General features: G+C 43.2%; 1 protein-coding gene across 5 annotated transcripts in view; it reads right to left on the bottom strand.

Annotated features, from left to right (window-relative positions):
* Positions 1–686: 686 nt before the first annotated feature.
* Positions 687–18,336, bottom strand: part of Gabpb2 (GA binding protein transcription factor subunit beta 2) — a 33,216-nt gene continuing 15,566 nt past the window's right edge. For all 5 annotated transcript variants that reach the window (XM_027393582.2, XM_027393581.2, XM_027393583.2 and 2 more), the window contains 4 exons: positions 13,934–14,084; positions 6,457–6,633; positions 4,192–4,322; positions 687–4,079 (listed from right to left, as the gene is read on the bottom strand). In XM_027393582.2, coding sequence (XP_027249383.1) covers positions 3,780–4,079; positions 4,192–4,322; positions 6,457–6,633; positions 13,934–14,084 — 759 coding nt within the window. In that variant the 3' untranslated portion in view covers positions 687–3,779. The remainder of the gene's footprint in view (positions 4,080–4,191; positions 4,323–6,456; positions 6,634–13,933; positions 14,085–18,336) is intronic.

Here is an 18,336-nt window from a genome sequence, read left to right as displayed (position 1 = left end):
CAATCCCTGATGCTCAGATCCGAGCAGCAGACCTAGTCAAAGTGCCAGTAGCCAAGATTCATTTCAAAACAGCTATTTCTGCCTATAAATCTCTAATAGTCAATTCTGTTTGTGAAACTTGATTTAGAGAATTATCTTTTCAGCCTATTTTGAGCCAAAAATGATTCTACACCTTTGAAACACTGCAACAAATTATTCCACTAATCAAGATAAAAAGAACCATGTTAAGTGTTAAGCTTTTTCCAGGTTAAAAACGCACATTTTCTTCATGATCACTAATTAGGAAACATATTCTCAACAGTCATTCAAATGTGTACTTGAGCCAGGCGTTGATGGCGCACGCCTTTAGTACCAGCACTCGGGAGGCAGAGGCAAGTGGATCTCTTTGAGTTTGAGACCAGCCTGGTCTGCAAGAGCTAGTTCCAGGACAGCCTCCAAAGCCACAGAGAAACCCTGTCTTGAAGAAAAAAACAAAACAAAACAAAAAACAAAAAAATGTGTACTTGGCACATGTTCCTCTGGTTTCTTCTAATCTGCAATAAAGCAAGCAAGTCTACATATCTTTCCAAACCTCTCCCTCTGCTTTCAGGTATCTTTCCCCCTGTTGGGGGACAGGGTATGAGTTGGCCCTCAACTTTTGACCTCTTGACTCCCTCTTCTAGTTCTGAGATTATAGAAATGTACGATCACACCTGTTTAGAGTTGTACTTTTTTTTTTTTTCAGTCCTGGGGATTGAACCTAGGACCTCATAAAACAATAGGCAAGGGTTCTTCCTTAACCCTTTCTTTTTTCTTTAAGACAGGTGTCTCAGCCAGGCAGTGGTGGTGTACACCTTTGATCCCAGCACTTAGGAGGCAGAGGCAGATGCAGATGGATCTCTGTGAGTTCGAGGCCAGCCTGGTCTACAGAGCAAGTTCCAGGACAGCCAGGTGTACACAGAGAAACCCTGTGTTTTGGGGGAGGAGGACAAGGGAGACGGACAGGCGGCTCTGAGGCCCATGCTGTCTTAGAGAACTCACTAGTTGCCTGGTAGTCTGGCCTTGAGATTACAGCAACCCTCCTGCGGAAGCCTTCTGAGTTGGAATTACAGGCATGAGGCACCATGCTCAACTGCCTTGCTTTTGAGACAGGTTCTCACAGTGTCGCTCAGGCTGACTTCAAACTCATGTTAATCCTCTTGCTGTAGCCGCCTGAGTGCTGAGATCCCAGGGCATGAGCACAATGCCCAGCTACACAAGCAAAACTACCACTTCTTGTTAATAGAAACCTACCCCAACCCCACCTCAATCACCACCCAGCCCTGAAAACCTTTGCAAAAGTAAGCAGAGAGTAGGAGAGAGGGAGGTCAGCAAGGGCTCGGATGTATGGCTCCTTGCTCTGTGGCAGTGACACCTGCCCCCTTTGTCACCTGTCCTGAACACTATAAGGCACAGAGTTCTACTGGCTCACATTAACAAAACCAGCAATTTACTCATCCAAAATCAAACACAAACAAGCCTACATGGCGTCGACCTTCAACTCTGCACACTTCTTTTTGGTTGTAGATTGGTAAGTGCTATAGGAAAGCACCAATGTCCTATGCGACATAGAATACTCAACCAAATGTTACAGAATTTAAAGAGTTTGAGCTTGACTTTATATAAACAGATGTTTGGAAAGAAGATGCTATGACACAAATGACCCTGATTGCAATCTCAGAAGTGCAGCCAGCACAGTTTCCATCTCAGGACCAGAGCTTTCATAGCTCAGAAGCCTCCTTCTGACCACCGCCCAGTCTCAGGAGATGCAGTCTGGAGGACTCGGGTTTTACATACACACTCCACATAAGTAAATTGTCTTTCTGGCATTTAAAAGTTTGATGTCAGTTTTTTTCTTTGCTCTCTGCCCCTCACTTTGTTGTGTACATACAGTGCCAAAGGAGGAACCCAGGGCTTCCTTGCACTCGAAGCACCATGTTCTACTATTGAGCTATGTCCTCAGACTTTTTTGCTGTTGTTATTTGGGATCTGTGTAGCTCTGGCTGGCTTGAAACTCACTATGTGGACCAGGCTGGCTAGAATCCCAAAGACTTGCCTGCCTCTGCTTCTTGAGTGCAGGGATGAGAGCACACAGAGCCTGGCCAGTTCAGAGTTTTTGGTGTGTGTGTTTCTTTTCTCTATTTAGGAAAATCTTACTTTAGTCAAAGCTGACCTTGAATTTGCAAGTGGCCAACCTGTCTCGGCCTCACAGCTGGGATTACATATTACAAGCATTTACCACTATGCCTCATTTAATTTTATTTTTTTAAACTGGTGTCTAAACTATGAACATAAAATTTATCAGGCAATCACAAGTGACCTCTCTTTGCTTCCTTCCTTCCTTCCTTCCTTCCTTTCTTTCTTTCTTTCTTTCTTTCTTTCTTTCTTTCTTTCTTTCTTTCTTTCTTTTCTTTCTTTCTTTCTGAGGCAGGGTCTCTGTATGTAGTCCTGGCTATCCCAGACTCTCTTTGAGGACTAGGCTGGCCTCAAGCTCACAGAGATGCACTTGCTTCTCCCCCTGAGCACTGGAAGAGGTGTGCACCACCACACTTGATTTAACTTCCTTGCATTAAGGTGCTGCACTGTAGCCTAGGCTAACCTGTGATTCACTATGGAGCTCAAGCTGACTTCAAACCTGGGACAATCTTCCTGCCTCATGTTCCCTAAGTACGTACCTTGGCATTCAACTAACTTAACTTTTAAATTTCTATTTATATGTATATGTGTGGGTATTCAGAGAGGCCACAAAAGGGCAGTTGATCCTCTGCAGCTGGGATTGCATGCAGTTGTGAGCAGCCTCATATGGCTGTTGGGAACTGAACTCAAGTTCTCTGGAAGAGCAGGCAATACTCTAAACTACTAATCCACTGCTCTATTCCCGTTTTGTTTGGCTTTGCTTTATCTAGAGTCAGGGTCTCATTATGTAGCCTTGGCTGGCCAGGAACTTGACATGTGGACTAGACTGGCCTAGAACTCACAGAGATCCGACTGTCTTTACTCCAGAGTGCTGGGATTAAGGTGTTCACCAGCACACCTGTCCCTCTTTCACTGAAGGAGTCTTTAGCTCATGCTGACCTCAAACTCATTAGCTGTGTCTCAGTTTCCTGATTGCTGGCTTTATAGGTATGTACTACCATCCCTAGCTTATAGATTCCTTTTCAGTGAATTAACTAGGGATGGCTTGTGTGTCTGCTCTCTTAGAAATGTACAGTATCATTAGCCAGGCAGTGAGGGCCTTTAATCCCAGCACTGGGGAAGCAGAAGCAGGTGGATCTGTGAATTCAAGGCCAACCTGGTCTACAGAGTGAGTTCCATGACAGCTAGGGATGCACAAAGGAACCCTTTCTCAAACCTGCCCCACCCCACCAAAAAAGGAAAAAAGAAAGGAATGTATGGTATCTCAGGAGGAGGCTTCCTACTTCTGTTATCAGTTTCATAAATCTAGGGCAAATTTCAGGTCACTTGAAAATCTCAGGTAAAATTATTAAAGGCTCTTGGTGTATATGTATTATATGTACTATCTTAAAATCTTTGATATAAAGTTATTAAAAAAAATAGACCCGCAATGCCCAGTACTCTGTTTAAAGCAATGATGTGAGCTGAGAGATTTGGTCCTGGTCTTTTGGTCCCTTAGATGCCCTTAAGGTGGCTGAGTTTTCCAGCTGCACACACAGCCTTCCTGGGCCCAGGCACTGAGCCCTGCTATTGTTGCCTTCTTACAGACAGTAAGATGAATGAATGCAAGTTGTGGCCTTTGCGTGTTAAGATGAAACAGTTTCTATGGAAACACTAGTGTGAGGCTCTGTGGTCCTTCCTGACTTTATCACTTCTGTTGCTCTTTCTTCTACGTCCGCTTCTGTCACTACTACAGCATCCACCTCAGCTACCTCCTCAACCACGGTGAAATCAACTCCGTTGGGCTGCTGTTGGGCCATAGCCTCCAGCTTGAGTCGGTACTGTTCTGCCTCCTGCTCTTTCTTGAGAAGCTGGTGTCTGTATTCCTGGGCTCTTCGATTGGCCTCCTGGAGCTGCCGCTGCAGGAGTTCTCTCTCACTGCCTTCCTGTAGAGCAAAGAAGACAGACAAGAAGGTGAAGATGGCTGTGCCTCTAATCCCCATGGCTTCCATTTCCTCACTTTTCCTTCTCTGTCTCTCATGGTAAAGATCTTATTACCTTGCTTTCCTCAACACTGTTTGTCATCTCTGCCATCCTTGGTCTCTTTGCCAATGGCAACTTCTCTTCTTCCTCTTCTTCATCTTCAATTATTGTCTCCTCTGCAACCTGACCAGCAGGTACAGTTAGAACTACAAGCCAAGCATACCAATGGGAGATAATGAGCACACAATATACAAAGAAGGCTTGTTTGATTTTAACTAGAAAAGAGCGATAATGTTATTATCAAAATAATACTATTATTTTGGCATGGCTTCTTGTATGTCAGAGAAGTGTTTTACTATCAGGTCATATCCCCCCCCCCCCAATACAATGCCATACACTGTTCGTGATATCTCTTAGAGCTTAGAATCTTTTTGTTGTTGTTGTTGTTTTGTTTGTTTGTTTGTTTGTTTTCTGAGACAGGGTTTCTCTGAGTAGCTTTGGAGCCTATCCTGGCACTCGCTCTGGAGACCAGGCTGGCCTTGAACTCACAGAGATTCACCTGCCTCTGCCTCCCGAGTGCTGGGATTAAAGGAGTGTGCCATCAATGCCCGGCGAGCTTAGAATCTTTAGCTGTGGGGTGCATGCCCTCAGTCTCCATGATCAGGAGGCAGAGGCAGGCAGAGCTCTGATTTTGAGCTCAGCCTGGTCAACAGCAGGGCTCTCTGTAGCCCTGTTTCAAAAAGCAAAACCAAAAACAATGAAGCACGGTGTTTGAAGTTAAAAGGTAAGGTGAAGCCCCACAGAAAGAACAGATATGCAGGGCCCAGGAAGGAAGAACTGGCAGCTCAGAAACCACACAGTTCTCAGGTTCTTAAGACAAAGGCCTCTGGCTTAGCCAAACATGGTGGTGCATGCCTGTGATCTCAGCATTCAAGGGGCTGAGACTGAAGAATAGCTTCAAGTCTGTGCCATCCTGGTCTACACAGTGAGCACCAGGCTAGCCAAAGAAACACAGCAAAATTGGGGGGCGGGGGTGGGGGGTGAATACTGATCATGCCAATAATCCTAGCAGGCATTTGGGAAGTAGAGGCAAGAGGAGCCGAATTCAAAGTCATCTTGTGATGTTTAGGGCCAACCTATGCTATGAAAGCTACTGTTTCAAAAGAAAAAAAAAATCACAACAAAATACAGGGTGGTGGTTACAGCTGTAATTCCAGTGCCCAGGAAACAGATGGGAAGACTGCTCTGAGTTTATCGTCCCCCTAGGTTACATAGTGAGTTTGAGGCCAGGCTGAGGTACAGATTAAGATCTTGCCCAAAAATTAGTTTTCTTTTTTTAAAACATTTTTATTAATTTATTTTTTATATTCTAATTTCAGTACCCCATCCCCTCTCTCCTCCCAGTCCTCCCCCCCAACTCCCATTTGCTCCTCAGAGAATGATTCTTCTCTTGAATAATAAAACAGGACTGGAAAGACAGCAATTACAAGCCATTTTCCTGCCTCAGCCTCTTGAGTGTGGAGGTTACAGGCATGAGCCACTACACCCAGCTTATGCAGGAGATTATGACAAAGTACAGAAAACTCCAAGCTCTAGGACATCTGACTACAAAATGACTCAAAGACTAAAGGGAACAGACTGGGATTAAAGTCAGATTGTATTGAGTCAGTTGCAAAGGATGAATGGATACATGGAGTGAACCCTAGACTATCTATCTTCCCTCCTTTATAGCTTGCTAGAACTGTCATTACAAAACATGACAGTGACAAAAATCTATTTTCTGGAGGCTGGACCAAGGTGTGGCGTAGTTTCTTGTGGAGCTTTCTCTTTGACTTGTGGATGGGCACTCTCTTGCACAGTAGACGAGCACTCTACAAACTGAGTTATCTCTTCAGCCTGTTTTGTGAGCTACTGTTTCAAGAACTTCACTATGTAGATCCGGCTGGTCCAGAACTTACAGCCATGCTCCTGCCTCTGTCTCCCTAGTGCTGAGTTCCTGACCTGTGCCTAGCATCTAATGTGTTTTCTGATCTGAGTTTTCTTTTCTGTTTTTTTTTTTTTTTTTGAGCTTGTCCTCTCTGTGTAGCCCAAGGTGCTGTTAGCACAGGCATGTGCCACCATGTGAGGTTTGAGACCATTCATTTTTACTCACAAATTATGGATCTGTGAGAGAAATTAAATTAGCCTGTATAGCTTGGTGATGTTTCTTCTTAGAGATTCTTCTATCATTCTCCAGCCTCTCCCCGACTCCTGCAACCCATCTTACTACCTCATTCTTAAGGGAATATGGCATATCTAAAACACCTTTAAATAAGCATTTGTCTACTGGATATAACTTACCTTGCTGTCCATCTTGCATAGTTACAATAAAGGGCTGGCCAATGCTTCCAGCAGGGATTGAGGTTTGGATGTTACCCAGAGGGACGCCATCAGTCACTATGGTAATGACCCTCTGGCCTCCACTCCCCACCACTTGCTGGACTGAGGAGTCAAGTGAGTTTCCTTCTTCTATTTCCTCTAAGTTAGATGGAGAGAACAAAAGTGAATTCAAAACGTCAGGCTTATTTAAATAAATATATAAATAAATAAATATTTTTTAAAAAGTAAGAATGCAAGTTTCACCATCCTCTTTGAAATACTACTCCAAATATTTTTGAAAAAGAAAAAAAATTGGTTGATTTTTTGAGATAGGGCCTCTGTATTCAGGCAGGCTCAGCCTATCATAGTATCCCATGTGTCAGGATTATGGGACTGAGCAACAATAACCATCCAGAAAAACTTTAATGAATAGTAAGTCAGGAGAAAAGAACACAGGGACTCACTGAGATATTAAAAGTGTTCAATAAAGACAGGTTCTAGGGCATAGTTGGCAGCATATACTATAATCACAACACTCAGGAGGCTGAGGTTGGAGAATCACCATGAGTTCCAGGCCAGCCTGGGCTATGTAGTGTCTGTCCCAAGAAACAAACAAAAAACAAAAAACAACTCCCAAATAACAAAAAAGAGATAGGTCCTACACATAAATACATTTTGAAATGCTAGTTGAAATACACTTTAACTTCCCAGGTATGGTGGGTCCTTAGTAAAATTCTATTATTTAGTAGGCAAAGAAAGGCAGGGGGGTCTCAAATTCTAAGCTACATATGAGTTTGAGGCTAGCTTGAACTACATGAGTCTCTGTCTCTAAGAAAACTAAGCTACACACATACTTTCTAAGGGGTGGTGAGGAAGAGCAGGGTCTCCTATAGTCCAGGATAGCCTCAAATTCACAGTGGAGCTGAGAATGATCTAGAACCCTTGATACTCCTGCTTCTACTGCACAAGTCTGGAACTTCAAGTGCGAGCCACCAAGCCTGATTTACTCGGTACTGGAAAAGGACTCGGGAGCTTGTGAAAGTTGGGCAACCACTTGACCCGAGTGTTAAATCTTTTGTTTTGGAACCATTATCATCAGCTTTAATAGATTAATAGGATAATGAGCATTGGGATTTCCCCTTTTGGGTATGGTATGCTGTATTTCCAAGATCTTAGAATCTTTTTTTTAGGTATCATCTTGAAAGTCTAAATAAATGTATGAAACTTGAAAAAAAAAACCTGTAAATTAATATGGCTAATTTAAAAATATGGAGACATTTAGTAGTGAACTAACAAATTTATATTAAATTATCAATGCATAAAAGTTTAACAGACAAGCTGCATGGATGGTGGCTTTTCTTATCTGATACATGAACAGAGCTATACTACAGACTGCTCACTGTGCGCCAGGTACAGTCCTGAGAGTTTTACACTTGTGAGTGCAGTTGACATTGGTTGGTCGATGACCCAGAGGCCAAGTGCTGCCAGGGGAAGCATTCCCATAGAGCTTCTCCTTCTTAACAGGAGTCACAGTCTGAAAGTCACCAAGAGCTTAACGTAAGTGGAGCTGGGCCATCCCATCCATAGGAGACACAGCAAGGAAATTCAATGAAAACACTGTTCTCGACCGACATTGGTGACACACGCCTTTAATCCAAGCACTTGGGAGGCAGAGGCCGAGGTAGGCGGATCTCTGAGTTTGAGGCCAGCCTGATCTATAGAGTGAGCTCCAGGACAGGCTCAAAACCAAACCAAACCAAACCAAAACAAAGGAAAGGAAATGAAGAATGAACCAGAGTGGTAGCATGCAGCCATAGTCCTAGCGCTCGGGAGGAGGGGCAAGGGAAGCAAGCGTTGGGAGTTATGAGATCCTGGTTCAAAAACAACAAAACACCCAAAGAAACCACAAAGTTCAAATGTTATAATAGAAATCTAACACAACCACCATGCCAGATGAGGAAACTAGTGACCTGGAGAACTTAAATGATTTACCCCAAACCAGGGAGCAAACTGAAACAGTTACCACAGTGTGTTTCTCCTGATAGGGTGCCACACCACTCTCTTGTTCATTTCCAAGTATATCTTTTCTTTTCTTTCTTTTTTTTTTTTTGAGACAGGGTCTCCTATGTAGTTCTAGAACTCGCTCTGTAGACCAGGCTGGCCTCCAACTCACAGAGATCCGCCTGCCTCTGCCTCTGAGTGCTGGGATTAAAGGCGTGTGCCACCAACACCCGGCTTCAAGACTTTTTTTTTTCCTAGACAGGGTTTCTCTGTATAGCCCTGGCTATCCTGGAACTTACTCTATAGACCAGGCTGGCCTTGAACTCAAAGAGATCCACTTGCCTCTACCTCCCGAGTGTTGGGATTAAAGGAGTACTCCACCATGCTCAGCAAAACTCTTTGCTATTTTAATATAATTTAAAACTAGTGGAGATTCAATAACAAAAGAAACTGTACCTCACCAAGCAGACATCCACCACCTGTGGCTCTGTGTGTGTTGGAGAAGGGGTTGTTGCCTCTGGCTCCCAGTGCTGGGATTAAAAGTGTACATCACAATATCTGGCTTCTATATCTAAAACCAAACAAAACCCCCACACTTTTGACTGATGACTCGGGCAGAGATGAGGGGGGACAGACACTCTTATGTCTTGAAACATCTAGAAAGCTGAGTGGAGTATAGTGCCTGATGTCCAGGACCTCGAGTATTGCTAATAAGCACATGTTGGACTCAGCTGCTTGTTATTCCTGAGTGTTCTGTTAGGTTCCTGTGTTTCTGACCTTTTAGTCTGTCAGGCTGGTAACTAAAGGTTAATGTAAGAACCCATAAATCCTCCCAAGTGAGACAATGATTAATCAAGTTTTAGATAAATTTTGCTTGTGTTGGGGTCATACTAGATACTAAAGTCAGGGCTTTTTGCTTGCCAAGCAGTACTCTGTGATGCAGCAATGGTCTGCCATCAGGTAGTCCTTCATGAGGTTGGGACACATGGAGCCTCCCAGTCATTAGCAATCAAAAACAACTCGTAATTTGCTAGGTTTAAAAAAATTACTGAGCTGGGTGGTGGTGGCACACGCCTTTAATTCTAGCACTCAGGAGGCAGAGACAGGAGGATTTCTGTGAGTTTTGGGCCAGCCTGGGCTACAGAGCAGGTTCCAGGACAGGCTCCAAAAGCTACACAGAGAAACCCTGTCTCAAAAACAAATAACAACAAAAATCTACTTATGCATATGTGTGTGTGTGTGCCAGAATGAGTTTATGAGCATCACACGTGTGCAGATACCCTCAGGAGCCATAGGGCACTGGATCCCCTTTACTGCAGTTACAACAGGCAGTTATGAGCCTTCTGATGTGGGCACAGAGAACAGAACCCAGGTCCTTTGCAAGAGGGGTAAGCACTCTTAACTGCTGACCCATCTCTGCAGTCTCCTGCTTGTTTGTCTGAGACAAAGTCTTTTCTGTATCCTAAAAAGAGAAAAATCTGTCTTCAGTGCTGGGGCCTGAACTCTCCTAAAAGTCACCACCAGCTGTTGTCTGTCTCTTCACGGCAGTAAATAAATCTTTGGCTTCAAGGAATAATCTCTTGTCTTAATGTCCTCTATTGTACTGACATCTTTCACTCTTTTGGCTTTTTATTTGAGACAGGATCTCAACAACTTGATCAGGCTTGCCTTGAACTCTCTTTGTAATATAGGCAGGCCTTGAAACTTAATCCTCCTGCTTTAGCTTCTCCTATAGCTACAATTATAGGTCTGTGTCACCAGACCTGGCTTAGGGACATCATACAGTGTTCTGTCTGCATGTATGCCTACATTCCAGAAGAGGGCACCAGATCTCATTACAGATGGTTGTGAGCCACCATGTGGTTGCTGGAAATTGAACTCAGGACCTCTGGAAGAGCAGCCAGTGCTCTTAACCTCTGAGCAATCTGTCCAGCCCTTGACATCTTATTATCTATTCAGAACATGGATAAGTTTGTTATAACCTTGAGACAGTTTGTTATGTTGTTTAGGGTGTGTGTGTGTGGTGTGAGTGTGTGTGCATGTCTGTACCATGAGGTCACAGGGTAACCCCTGGTGTTGTTCTTTAGGGGCTATTAACTTGAAGACAGGGTCTCTCACTGGCCTGGAGCTCTGGAGGTCACCAAACAGGTGAGGCTGGCCAGCTAGCAAGGCCAAGAATCTGCCTGTTTTTGTCCTGCCTATCCAGTGCTGCTGGCATTTCAAGGACAAGCCAACATGCCTGTCTTTCTTTCTGTGGGTCCTGGGAATACAACTCAGTTCCTCAAGCTTGTAAGGCAAGTACTTTACTGACTGAACTATTACCGCAGGCCCTAGGCTGGCTTTGAACTTTCCATCACCCTGCCTTGACTCCCCAGAGTATGGTGATCATAGGTGTATACCACCACACCCACAACAGTTTATAGAATTAAAGCATCAGAACACATTTAGGATGATGTCAGAACCTGAAGCCAGCATGGTGTCTCACCTGTAACCTCAGAACTCGGGAGGCTAAGGAGGACGACTGCCAGACTAGTCTGGCCTACACTAAGTAAAAAGCTGGCCTGAGCTATGGTGTAAGACCCTGTTGTCAAAAGGAAAACTAGTGGCCTGAGAGACGCTCAGTAGTGAAGAGTACTGGCTGCTATTCTAGAGGACACTGGTGCTTTGCTTTTTCAGTTCATTTTTAAAATTTTTTTTTCAGACAAGATCTCTCTCTATGTAGCCTTGACTACCCTGGGACGTGATATATAGACCAGGATGGCCTCAAACTAAAAAGAACTGCCTCTGCCTCCCAAGAGCGGGGATTACACCACTGCACCTGGGTCCTCCCACCTTCATGTGGGTTCTGGGGAATCAAATTCAAGTCATCAAGCTCACACAGCATATGCTTTACCCACAGAGCCATTTGTTGGCTCCATTCTTGAATTTTTGAACCTCCTGTCTAAGCCTCCTAAGTAGACAGGATTATAGACTTTAGCTTACAAGTCTAATCAAGGTTTTTGAATTATCGAAAACACTTTTCAGCCGGGCAGTGGTGGCGTATGCCTTTAATCCCAGCACTTGGGAGGCAGAGACAGGTGGATCTCTGTGAGTTTGAGACCAGCCTGGTCTACAGAGTGAGTTCCAGGACAGGTTCCAACACTACAGAGAAACCCTGTCTCAAAAAACGAAACCAAACCAAACCAACAACAAAAAAGATCCTTCCTTTTCATATGATACAACTTGTTTGGGAATATAGTTATTCCTTTTTTTCCCCCCTTAAGTACTAGGATTGAATCCAGTGTCCATACATGGTAGGTAAACTTTGTATCAGTGAGCTACAGTTACTTATTTTTATTCATTTGGTTTTATACATTTTCCATTTATTTGAGACAGGCTCTCATTATGTAGCTCTGGCTGACCAGAAACTTTTGATAGTCTCCCTGCCTTAGTTTTCTGAGTGCTGGGAGTCAGAAATATAATACCACTGTACTTTACTATTTATTTAGTTTGGGCTTTTTTTGGGGGGGGGATTCTTTGTTTGAAACAGGGACTCACTGAGTAGCTCTGACTGGCCTAGAACTCACTGATACCAGACTGGTCTCAAACTCACAGAGATTTTGCCTCTGCCTCCCTAGTGCTCTGATTAGAGCCACAAGTCACCACACCATCACACTCAGCCTTGTATTTAATTTTTGAAAGTCAGAACAGAAAAAAATCAAGAAGTGGAAATTTATTTGGAAATTTCCTGTCATAGAACACATATCTATAAAAGGAAGGGTGAAAATAACTCATTTGCTCCTTTTGAGAGTTTAAATATGCAGTCCGCAGGCTAGGTGTATAGATTAGGTGGCTCACACTTGCAATCCTAGTACTGGGAAGGTAGATGAAAGCTTGGGGATTACAAATTCAAGGCCAACCTAGGCTACAAGATCCTGTTCTCAGCACTCCCCATCCCCCACCCCCAAAGCATTCAGTTGTAAAAACGATTGATACCAAGTGTTTTTTTCTGTTTTAAATAATTAAAATACATACACATATAAAAGTAGTGTAAGCTTGTAATCTCAGTGATGGAGGGCTAAAGTAGGTAGGCCAGTTTACTACATAATGAGACACAATCAAGAAAAAACTATACACACACAAGGATATACATGTGAGCAACATATATGCTCATGAACAAATGAAGTTTACTTCATTCAAATAATCACACGTGCCTCGTTTATATTAGCATTTCAACAGTCGCCAATTTTTATTATATTTTGATTTTTTGTTGCTGTTGTTCCTTTTTCTTTTCTTTTTGGTTTTTCAAAACAGGGTTTCTCTGTGTAGGCTGTCTTGGAACTTAATGTAGCCCAGGCTTCCTCGAACTCACAGAGATCCACCTGCCTCTGCCTCCTGAGTGCTGGGATTAAAGGGTGAGCCACCATACCCAGCTTTGTTACTGTTTTAAATTAAGAATATTTAATTATTTTCATTAGCAGTACCACACTGAGAAACCATTATATTCTCATTTTAGAGTCAGGTATAGCTTTTTTCCCCTTAAATTAACCTTGAACTCCTGAGGATGACCTTAAACTCCTGGTTTTCCAGCCTTCTTTGTGCTGGTATCATGTGTGTGCTATTAAACACGCTAGGCAAACTTAATAACCAAGGCCCACCTCAGCCCAAGGCATAACTTTTTGGTTGATGCTTGTTCAACTGTTTGTCTATTATGTAGACCAGGCTAGCCTGGGACTGAAAAATCCACCTGCCTCTGCTTCCTGAGTGCAGAGATTTAAAGGCCTGCTTCATCTCACCTAGACTTCTGAGACAATGTCTAATTTAACAGATACTGATCTTAAATTTATGAGCCTCCTACCTCCCTTCCTGAGTGCTGGGATTCTAGGCATGTACCACCATGCCTGGCAAGTTTTTCTTCTTTAAAAAATTTTTTTGGAGGCACAACTTTTTGACAGATAAAAACCTTTTGTTTTTTAACAGCATCCATTTATAATCCCTTGATTATAATTCCCCACAATCTTCCTTTTCCCAGAAAGAAAAATGCTTGGCTTTAAAAGTTATTATAAAGCTGGCTATGGTTGAATATACCTATAATCCCAGCAATTAGGAGGCAGGAGGACTGTTACAAGTTCAAGGCTAGCATTAACTATACAATGAGTCCAAGGCCAGCCTGCATTACAGTGAGACTATCTTAAATAGACCAAGCAAATAGCAAACAGCAAAAAGAAAAAGAACACTTCAGCATGTGTGAGGACCTAAGTTCAATGTCTACACTGACAAACAAGAGTTTGACAAATGTTTTCACTTTACCTTTTTGTGATATTGGAGATTTAGCCCATGGTCTTATACACTCAGCAAGTGTTCTACCTCAGAGTTTTTATAAGAGTGGGTACCAGATAGAATATCCATTCATGTCTAGGAAAATGGGATTGTGCTCATTTTTAAGCCTAAAATAGATGTCTCATTATCAGAATATTACCTGAGGTTGCTTTGGTGTTGGCTGAAGAAACAAAGCTAGCGAGGTTAACGACCTCTCCAGAGGTGAAGATGAATGGAGCAGTCACAGTCACAGGGTTAGTCACTGGGTTGGCTCTCTCGGGGTTAACATTCACCTGATTCTGCATTGCTTCCTACCAAACAAAGCAGGGTATTTCAAAGTCAGAACTTCAGTCATACAGTCACTGACCAGCACGGCCCCTCCCTACCAGAGCTCTGCCAGGCAGAACTAGGGAGCTAAAACTGCTGCTTTTCTCAAATTAAAGCAACATACTATCTCACTTTCCCCAGCTTGTTTCTACTTGAGAAAGCAGAGGTGTGCTCGTCACAAAGCCTTCTATATGCTTCACTTAGCCTTTTTTTTAAACTTAAAAAAAGGGGGGGGGACTGGTGGTCTGGATAGTCTAAAAGGTAATTTGCAGCACTGATGTTCTGTGATCAATTATCTACAAGACAAGGTGCTAGCAGGAGATCCCTGCAGAGAAAAATACTCTCTAGAGTTTTATTCCACAACCTGTTCCATTCTGCCACTGAAGAAATTCCTCAGAGAGCATATAACAAGCAGATAAATGAGTGGCAGATTTTGAAGTCTAGTTCCATATGCTACATCCTTGTTTTCGAGGATGTCTGCTCAATTTGGTGAAAAGATGCTTATCTTTTTACTTTTAGTCTCAGAAGTTTTCTATAAACATGATAACTATGAAAACGTCCAGTTATGAAAAGACTTTGGACAATAACGGAAAGTTGAGAATAACCAGTCTTTGGAAAACCATCTGTCATGAAAAACAAACAAAAACTAAAAATGCACAAGCAGCTATTTTTCATATGTAATTATCCCCTTGACTGAGAACTTCAATTGAAGCAGATTATTCATTCTCCGGATACTGTTAAATTCTTCAGTCTGCGGCTTCTATCCTCTACCAGCTTCCCCTGTGGAAGCACTCATGGACAGGCTGGCCTGGCCTGATCAAAGTAATCATGCGCTATTTAGCATTGACTTCTCCACACACTGTCTGTACCAACTTCAATTACCTTCTTAAAACAATCATACCAATCCTGACTTTGAGTTTCTAAATCCAGATGTGGCAATTCAAACCTGTCATCCCAGCACTCCAGAAGCTGAAACAGGAGGATCACCTTGAGTTTAAGGTCAGTACAAGCTATATAGCAAGTACCACAGGAAGCAGAGTCACACACAGCAAGATCATCTTTCAACCCCCACTCAAAAAAACTAAACAAAACAATACACAAAATAAGCCTCTACTACGTTCCCATGGCCCACATAAGAAATATCTCACTAACCATGTAACAAGATCACATGCATAACTCCCCAGAACCTGCATCCCCAAACGCCAGGTCCTCGGCACATTGTCTAGATACATAACTATTGTTCTTTTTAAACATCCATGTTAGTTCACATCCCTTTTTCTGGTTTGTACTTTATTCTAGTACATAATAACTTCTTCCTGAAAAATGAATACAATTAAAAAATTTTAATCATATTTGTGTGTGGGGGTGGTGGGTGGCTATGCATGTGGAGGGCAGAAAACAATGGGCAACAGTCAGTTTTCTCTCCTTGCACCATGTGGGTCCAGGGAACCAAACTCAGAGCATTAGACTTGGCGGGTGCCTCTACTTGAGCCACTTCACTGACCCAATTATTTTTTTCACACTTAGATTTATTTATTTGTTTGTTTGTTTGTTTAAGACTCTTGGTGTAGGGGGTTAGAGAGATGGCTCAGAGGTTAAGAGCACTGAGTTCAATTCCCAGCAACCCCGTGGTGGCTCACAATGATCTGTAATGAGATCTGGTGTCCTCTTCTGGCCTGCAGGCATACATGCAGACAGAACACTGTACACATAATAAATAAATAAATCTTAAAAAAAAAAAAACAACTCTCTGGGTAAACCAGGCAGTGGTGGTACACAACTTTACTCCCAGCACTCAGGAACAAAGTCTGGTGGATCTCTGTGAGTTCAAGGCCAGGTTGATCTACAGAGCAAGTTCCAGGACAGCCAAGACTACACAGAGAAACCTGTACTGAAACACCTGTCCCTCAAAGACTCTGTGTAGCTTTAGCTGTTTGGGAACTCAGTATATAGATTGGACCAGTCTTGAATTCAGAGATCCACCTGCCTCTGCCTCCCAAGCGCTGTGATTAAAGTTGTGTGCCACCAACGCCCAGCCAATTTCTTTGAACTTAATTTTTGATGGCTTCAGGATCAGTCTTTGTGGGGAACAGGTGAAGGGTGTGTGTGTTTGTAGAGAGGTGGGGGCCTCTGCCTTTAGGTCTGGGTATCTGTTTCCTTTTGTGTGGGTATGGGGAGAGATACACTGAGGCTTTGCACAAACACTTCATAGGCTCAGGATTGTTGTGGTCTTTTAGTTTAGTTGGGTTTTGTTTGTTTTTTGAGACAGTGTCTCAAGTAGTCCAAGTGGCACTTAAACTTGCTATGTAGCTGAAGATGAATTTGAATTTCTATTCCTCCTGCCTCCATAGACTATAATGGCGGGATTATGTAGGCATGTGCCTTCTTGACTAGATAGTGACTTTGTATGGATATGAATGCATGGGAGGGTGCAGCCTGAGGACAACCTTGAATATTGTTCCTCAGATGCTATCTATTGTTTTTCTGAGGTAGGTAGGGTCTCTCACTGCTCTGGAGTTCATCAAGAAGGCAAGGCTGGATGGCCAGCAAGCACCAGAGATCGGTCTCTGTTCCTCCAACCTTGAGATTATAAGTAGATTGTTTCCACAGATGTTTTACAAATATTTCAATTACAATTTTTTAAAAAGATTTTACTTATTTATTTATTTATTTATTTATTATGTATACAAGATTCTGCTTCCATGTATATCTGCACACCTGAAGAGGGCACCAGATCTCATAATGGATGGGTGTGAGCCCACCATGTGGTTGCTGGGAATTGAACTCAGGACCTCTGGAAGAGAGAACAGTCAGTGCTCTTAACCTCTGAGCCATCTCTCCAGCCCTTTAATTACAATTTATTTGTTGTATGTATACATGTGTGCACTAGTGTGTCAGGGCACACACATACATGGATTGTAAGGCATGAATTCCTCTGATTTGCAGCTTTCCCTCTAAACTGGAACTCTGCTCTAGGGAAGAAGGAAAGGCTGACCTGCAAAAAGCGACATCTGAAAGAAGAATGGAAGCTTGGAAGACTCGTGAGGGCCCTGCCAACAGTGTAGAAGGGAGCAATAGTTTCGGGGTGAAGACTGACCAGCCAACCACAGAAACAAAGGCATCAGGAATGTGGCACTGCCTGACAGCAGGCTAGCATGCTCCAGGGCTGCAGTTTTCCATGCTCGGGTGGGTTTTCTGGTGATGAAGCTGCTTTTGTGTTATCTCTGCTCCTTGTAAGATCTCCTCATCCACACTTCTGTTAATAACCCCAATAAAAACTCATTGCTTCACCAAAATGAATTCTGGTGCAACACGGTGTTACTTTGGTCTGCCATGGGCTCCCTTTCTGGACTGGGTATACAACACAAATGGTGTCTCCCCAGGAAAAGCCTGTCACCCAACAGCAGGTGAGAGGACACTTGCTGGAGTTGATTTTCTCCTTAAAGTGGGTCCTGGGGATTGAACACAGGCTGTGAGATTGGCAGCAAGGGCCTTTACCCACTGAGTCACCTCAGTGGCCCACACCTGGCTTTTCTGTATGGGTTCTGGGGATCAAATTCAGTTCCCATGTCTACAAGACAGACTTTCCAAACTAAGCTAACTCCCAGCTCTGGAGAGTGACTTTCTTCTTATCTAAAATTATTTTCTTTTTAATGTGTGGTAAGCATTGTTATTTCTCCATTTTTGGCTTCTCTGTGTAATAGCCCTGGCTGTCCCAGAAATCACTCTGTAGACCAGGCTGGCTTCGAACTCACAGAGATCCACCTGCCTCTGCCTCTCGAGTGCTGGGATTAAAGTTATGCATCACCACTTGCCATTGGTGAGAATTTTTGATCGCTGAGCCCTATTTCCAGCAGCAATAATTCTTTTTTCTTTTCTTTTCTTAAGACAGGGTCTCACTGTGTAGCCCTGTTTGGACTAGAACTTGCTATGTAGACCAAGGTGTGTTGGAACTCAAACTCATTGAGATCTTCCTGTCTCTCACTCCTGAATGTTAGGATCATTCAAAGAAGTGTGCCAGTGACTTTTTTTTTCAAGACAGAGTTTCTCTGTGCAGCCTGTCCTGGAACTCACTTTGTAGACCAGGCTATCCTCGAACTCACAGAGATCTGCCTACCTCAGCCTCCTGAGTGCTGGGATTAAAGGCATGTGCCACCACCATCTGGCCAGCCTGGGACTTCTAAGATTGCTCCAAGTCTAGTTAACTAGAAATGGAAACTTTACTGAAGAGAAAAA

The sequence above is a fragment of the Cricetulus griseus genome (genome assembly GCF_003668045.3).
Source record: "Cricetulus griseus strain 17A/GY chromosome 1 unlocalized genomic scaffold, alternate assembly CriGri-PICRH-1.0 chr1_0, whole genome shotgun sequence".
Lineage (NCBI taxonomy): Eukaryota > Metazoa > Chordata > Mammalia > Rodentia > Cricetidae > Cricetulus > Cricetulus griseus.
Note: the sequence above shows the minus strand (reverse complement) of the source record. Positions and strands in the feature narration are given on the sequence as shown.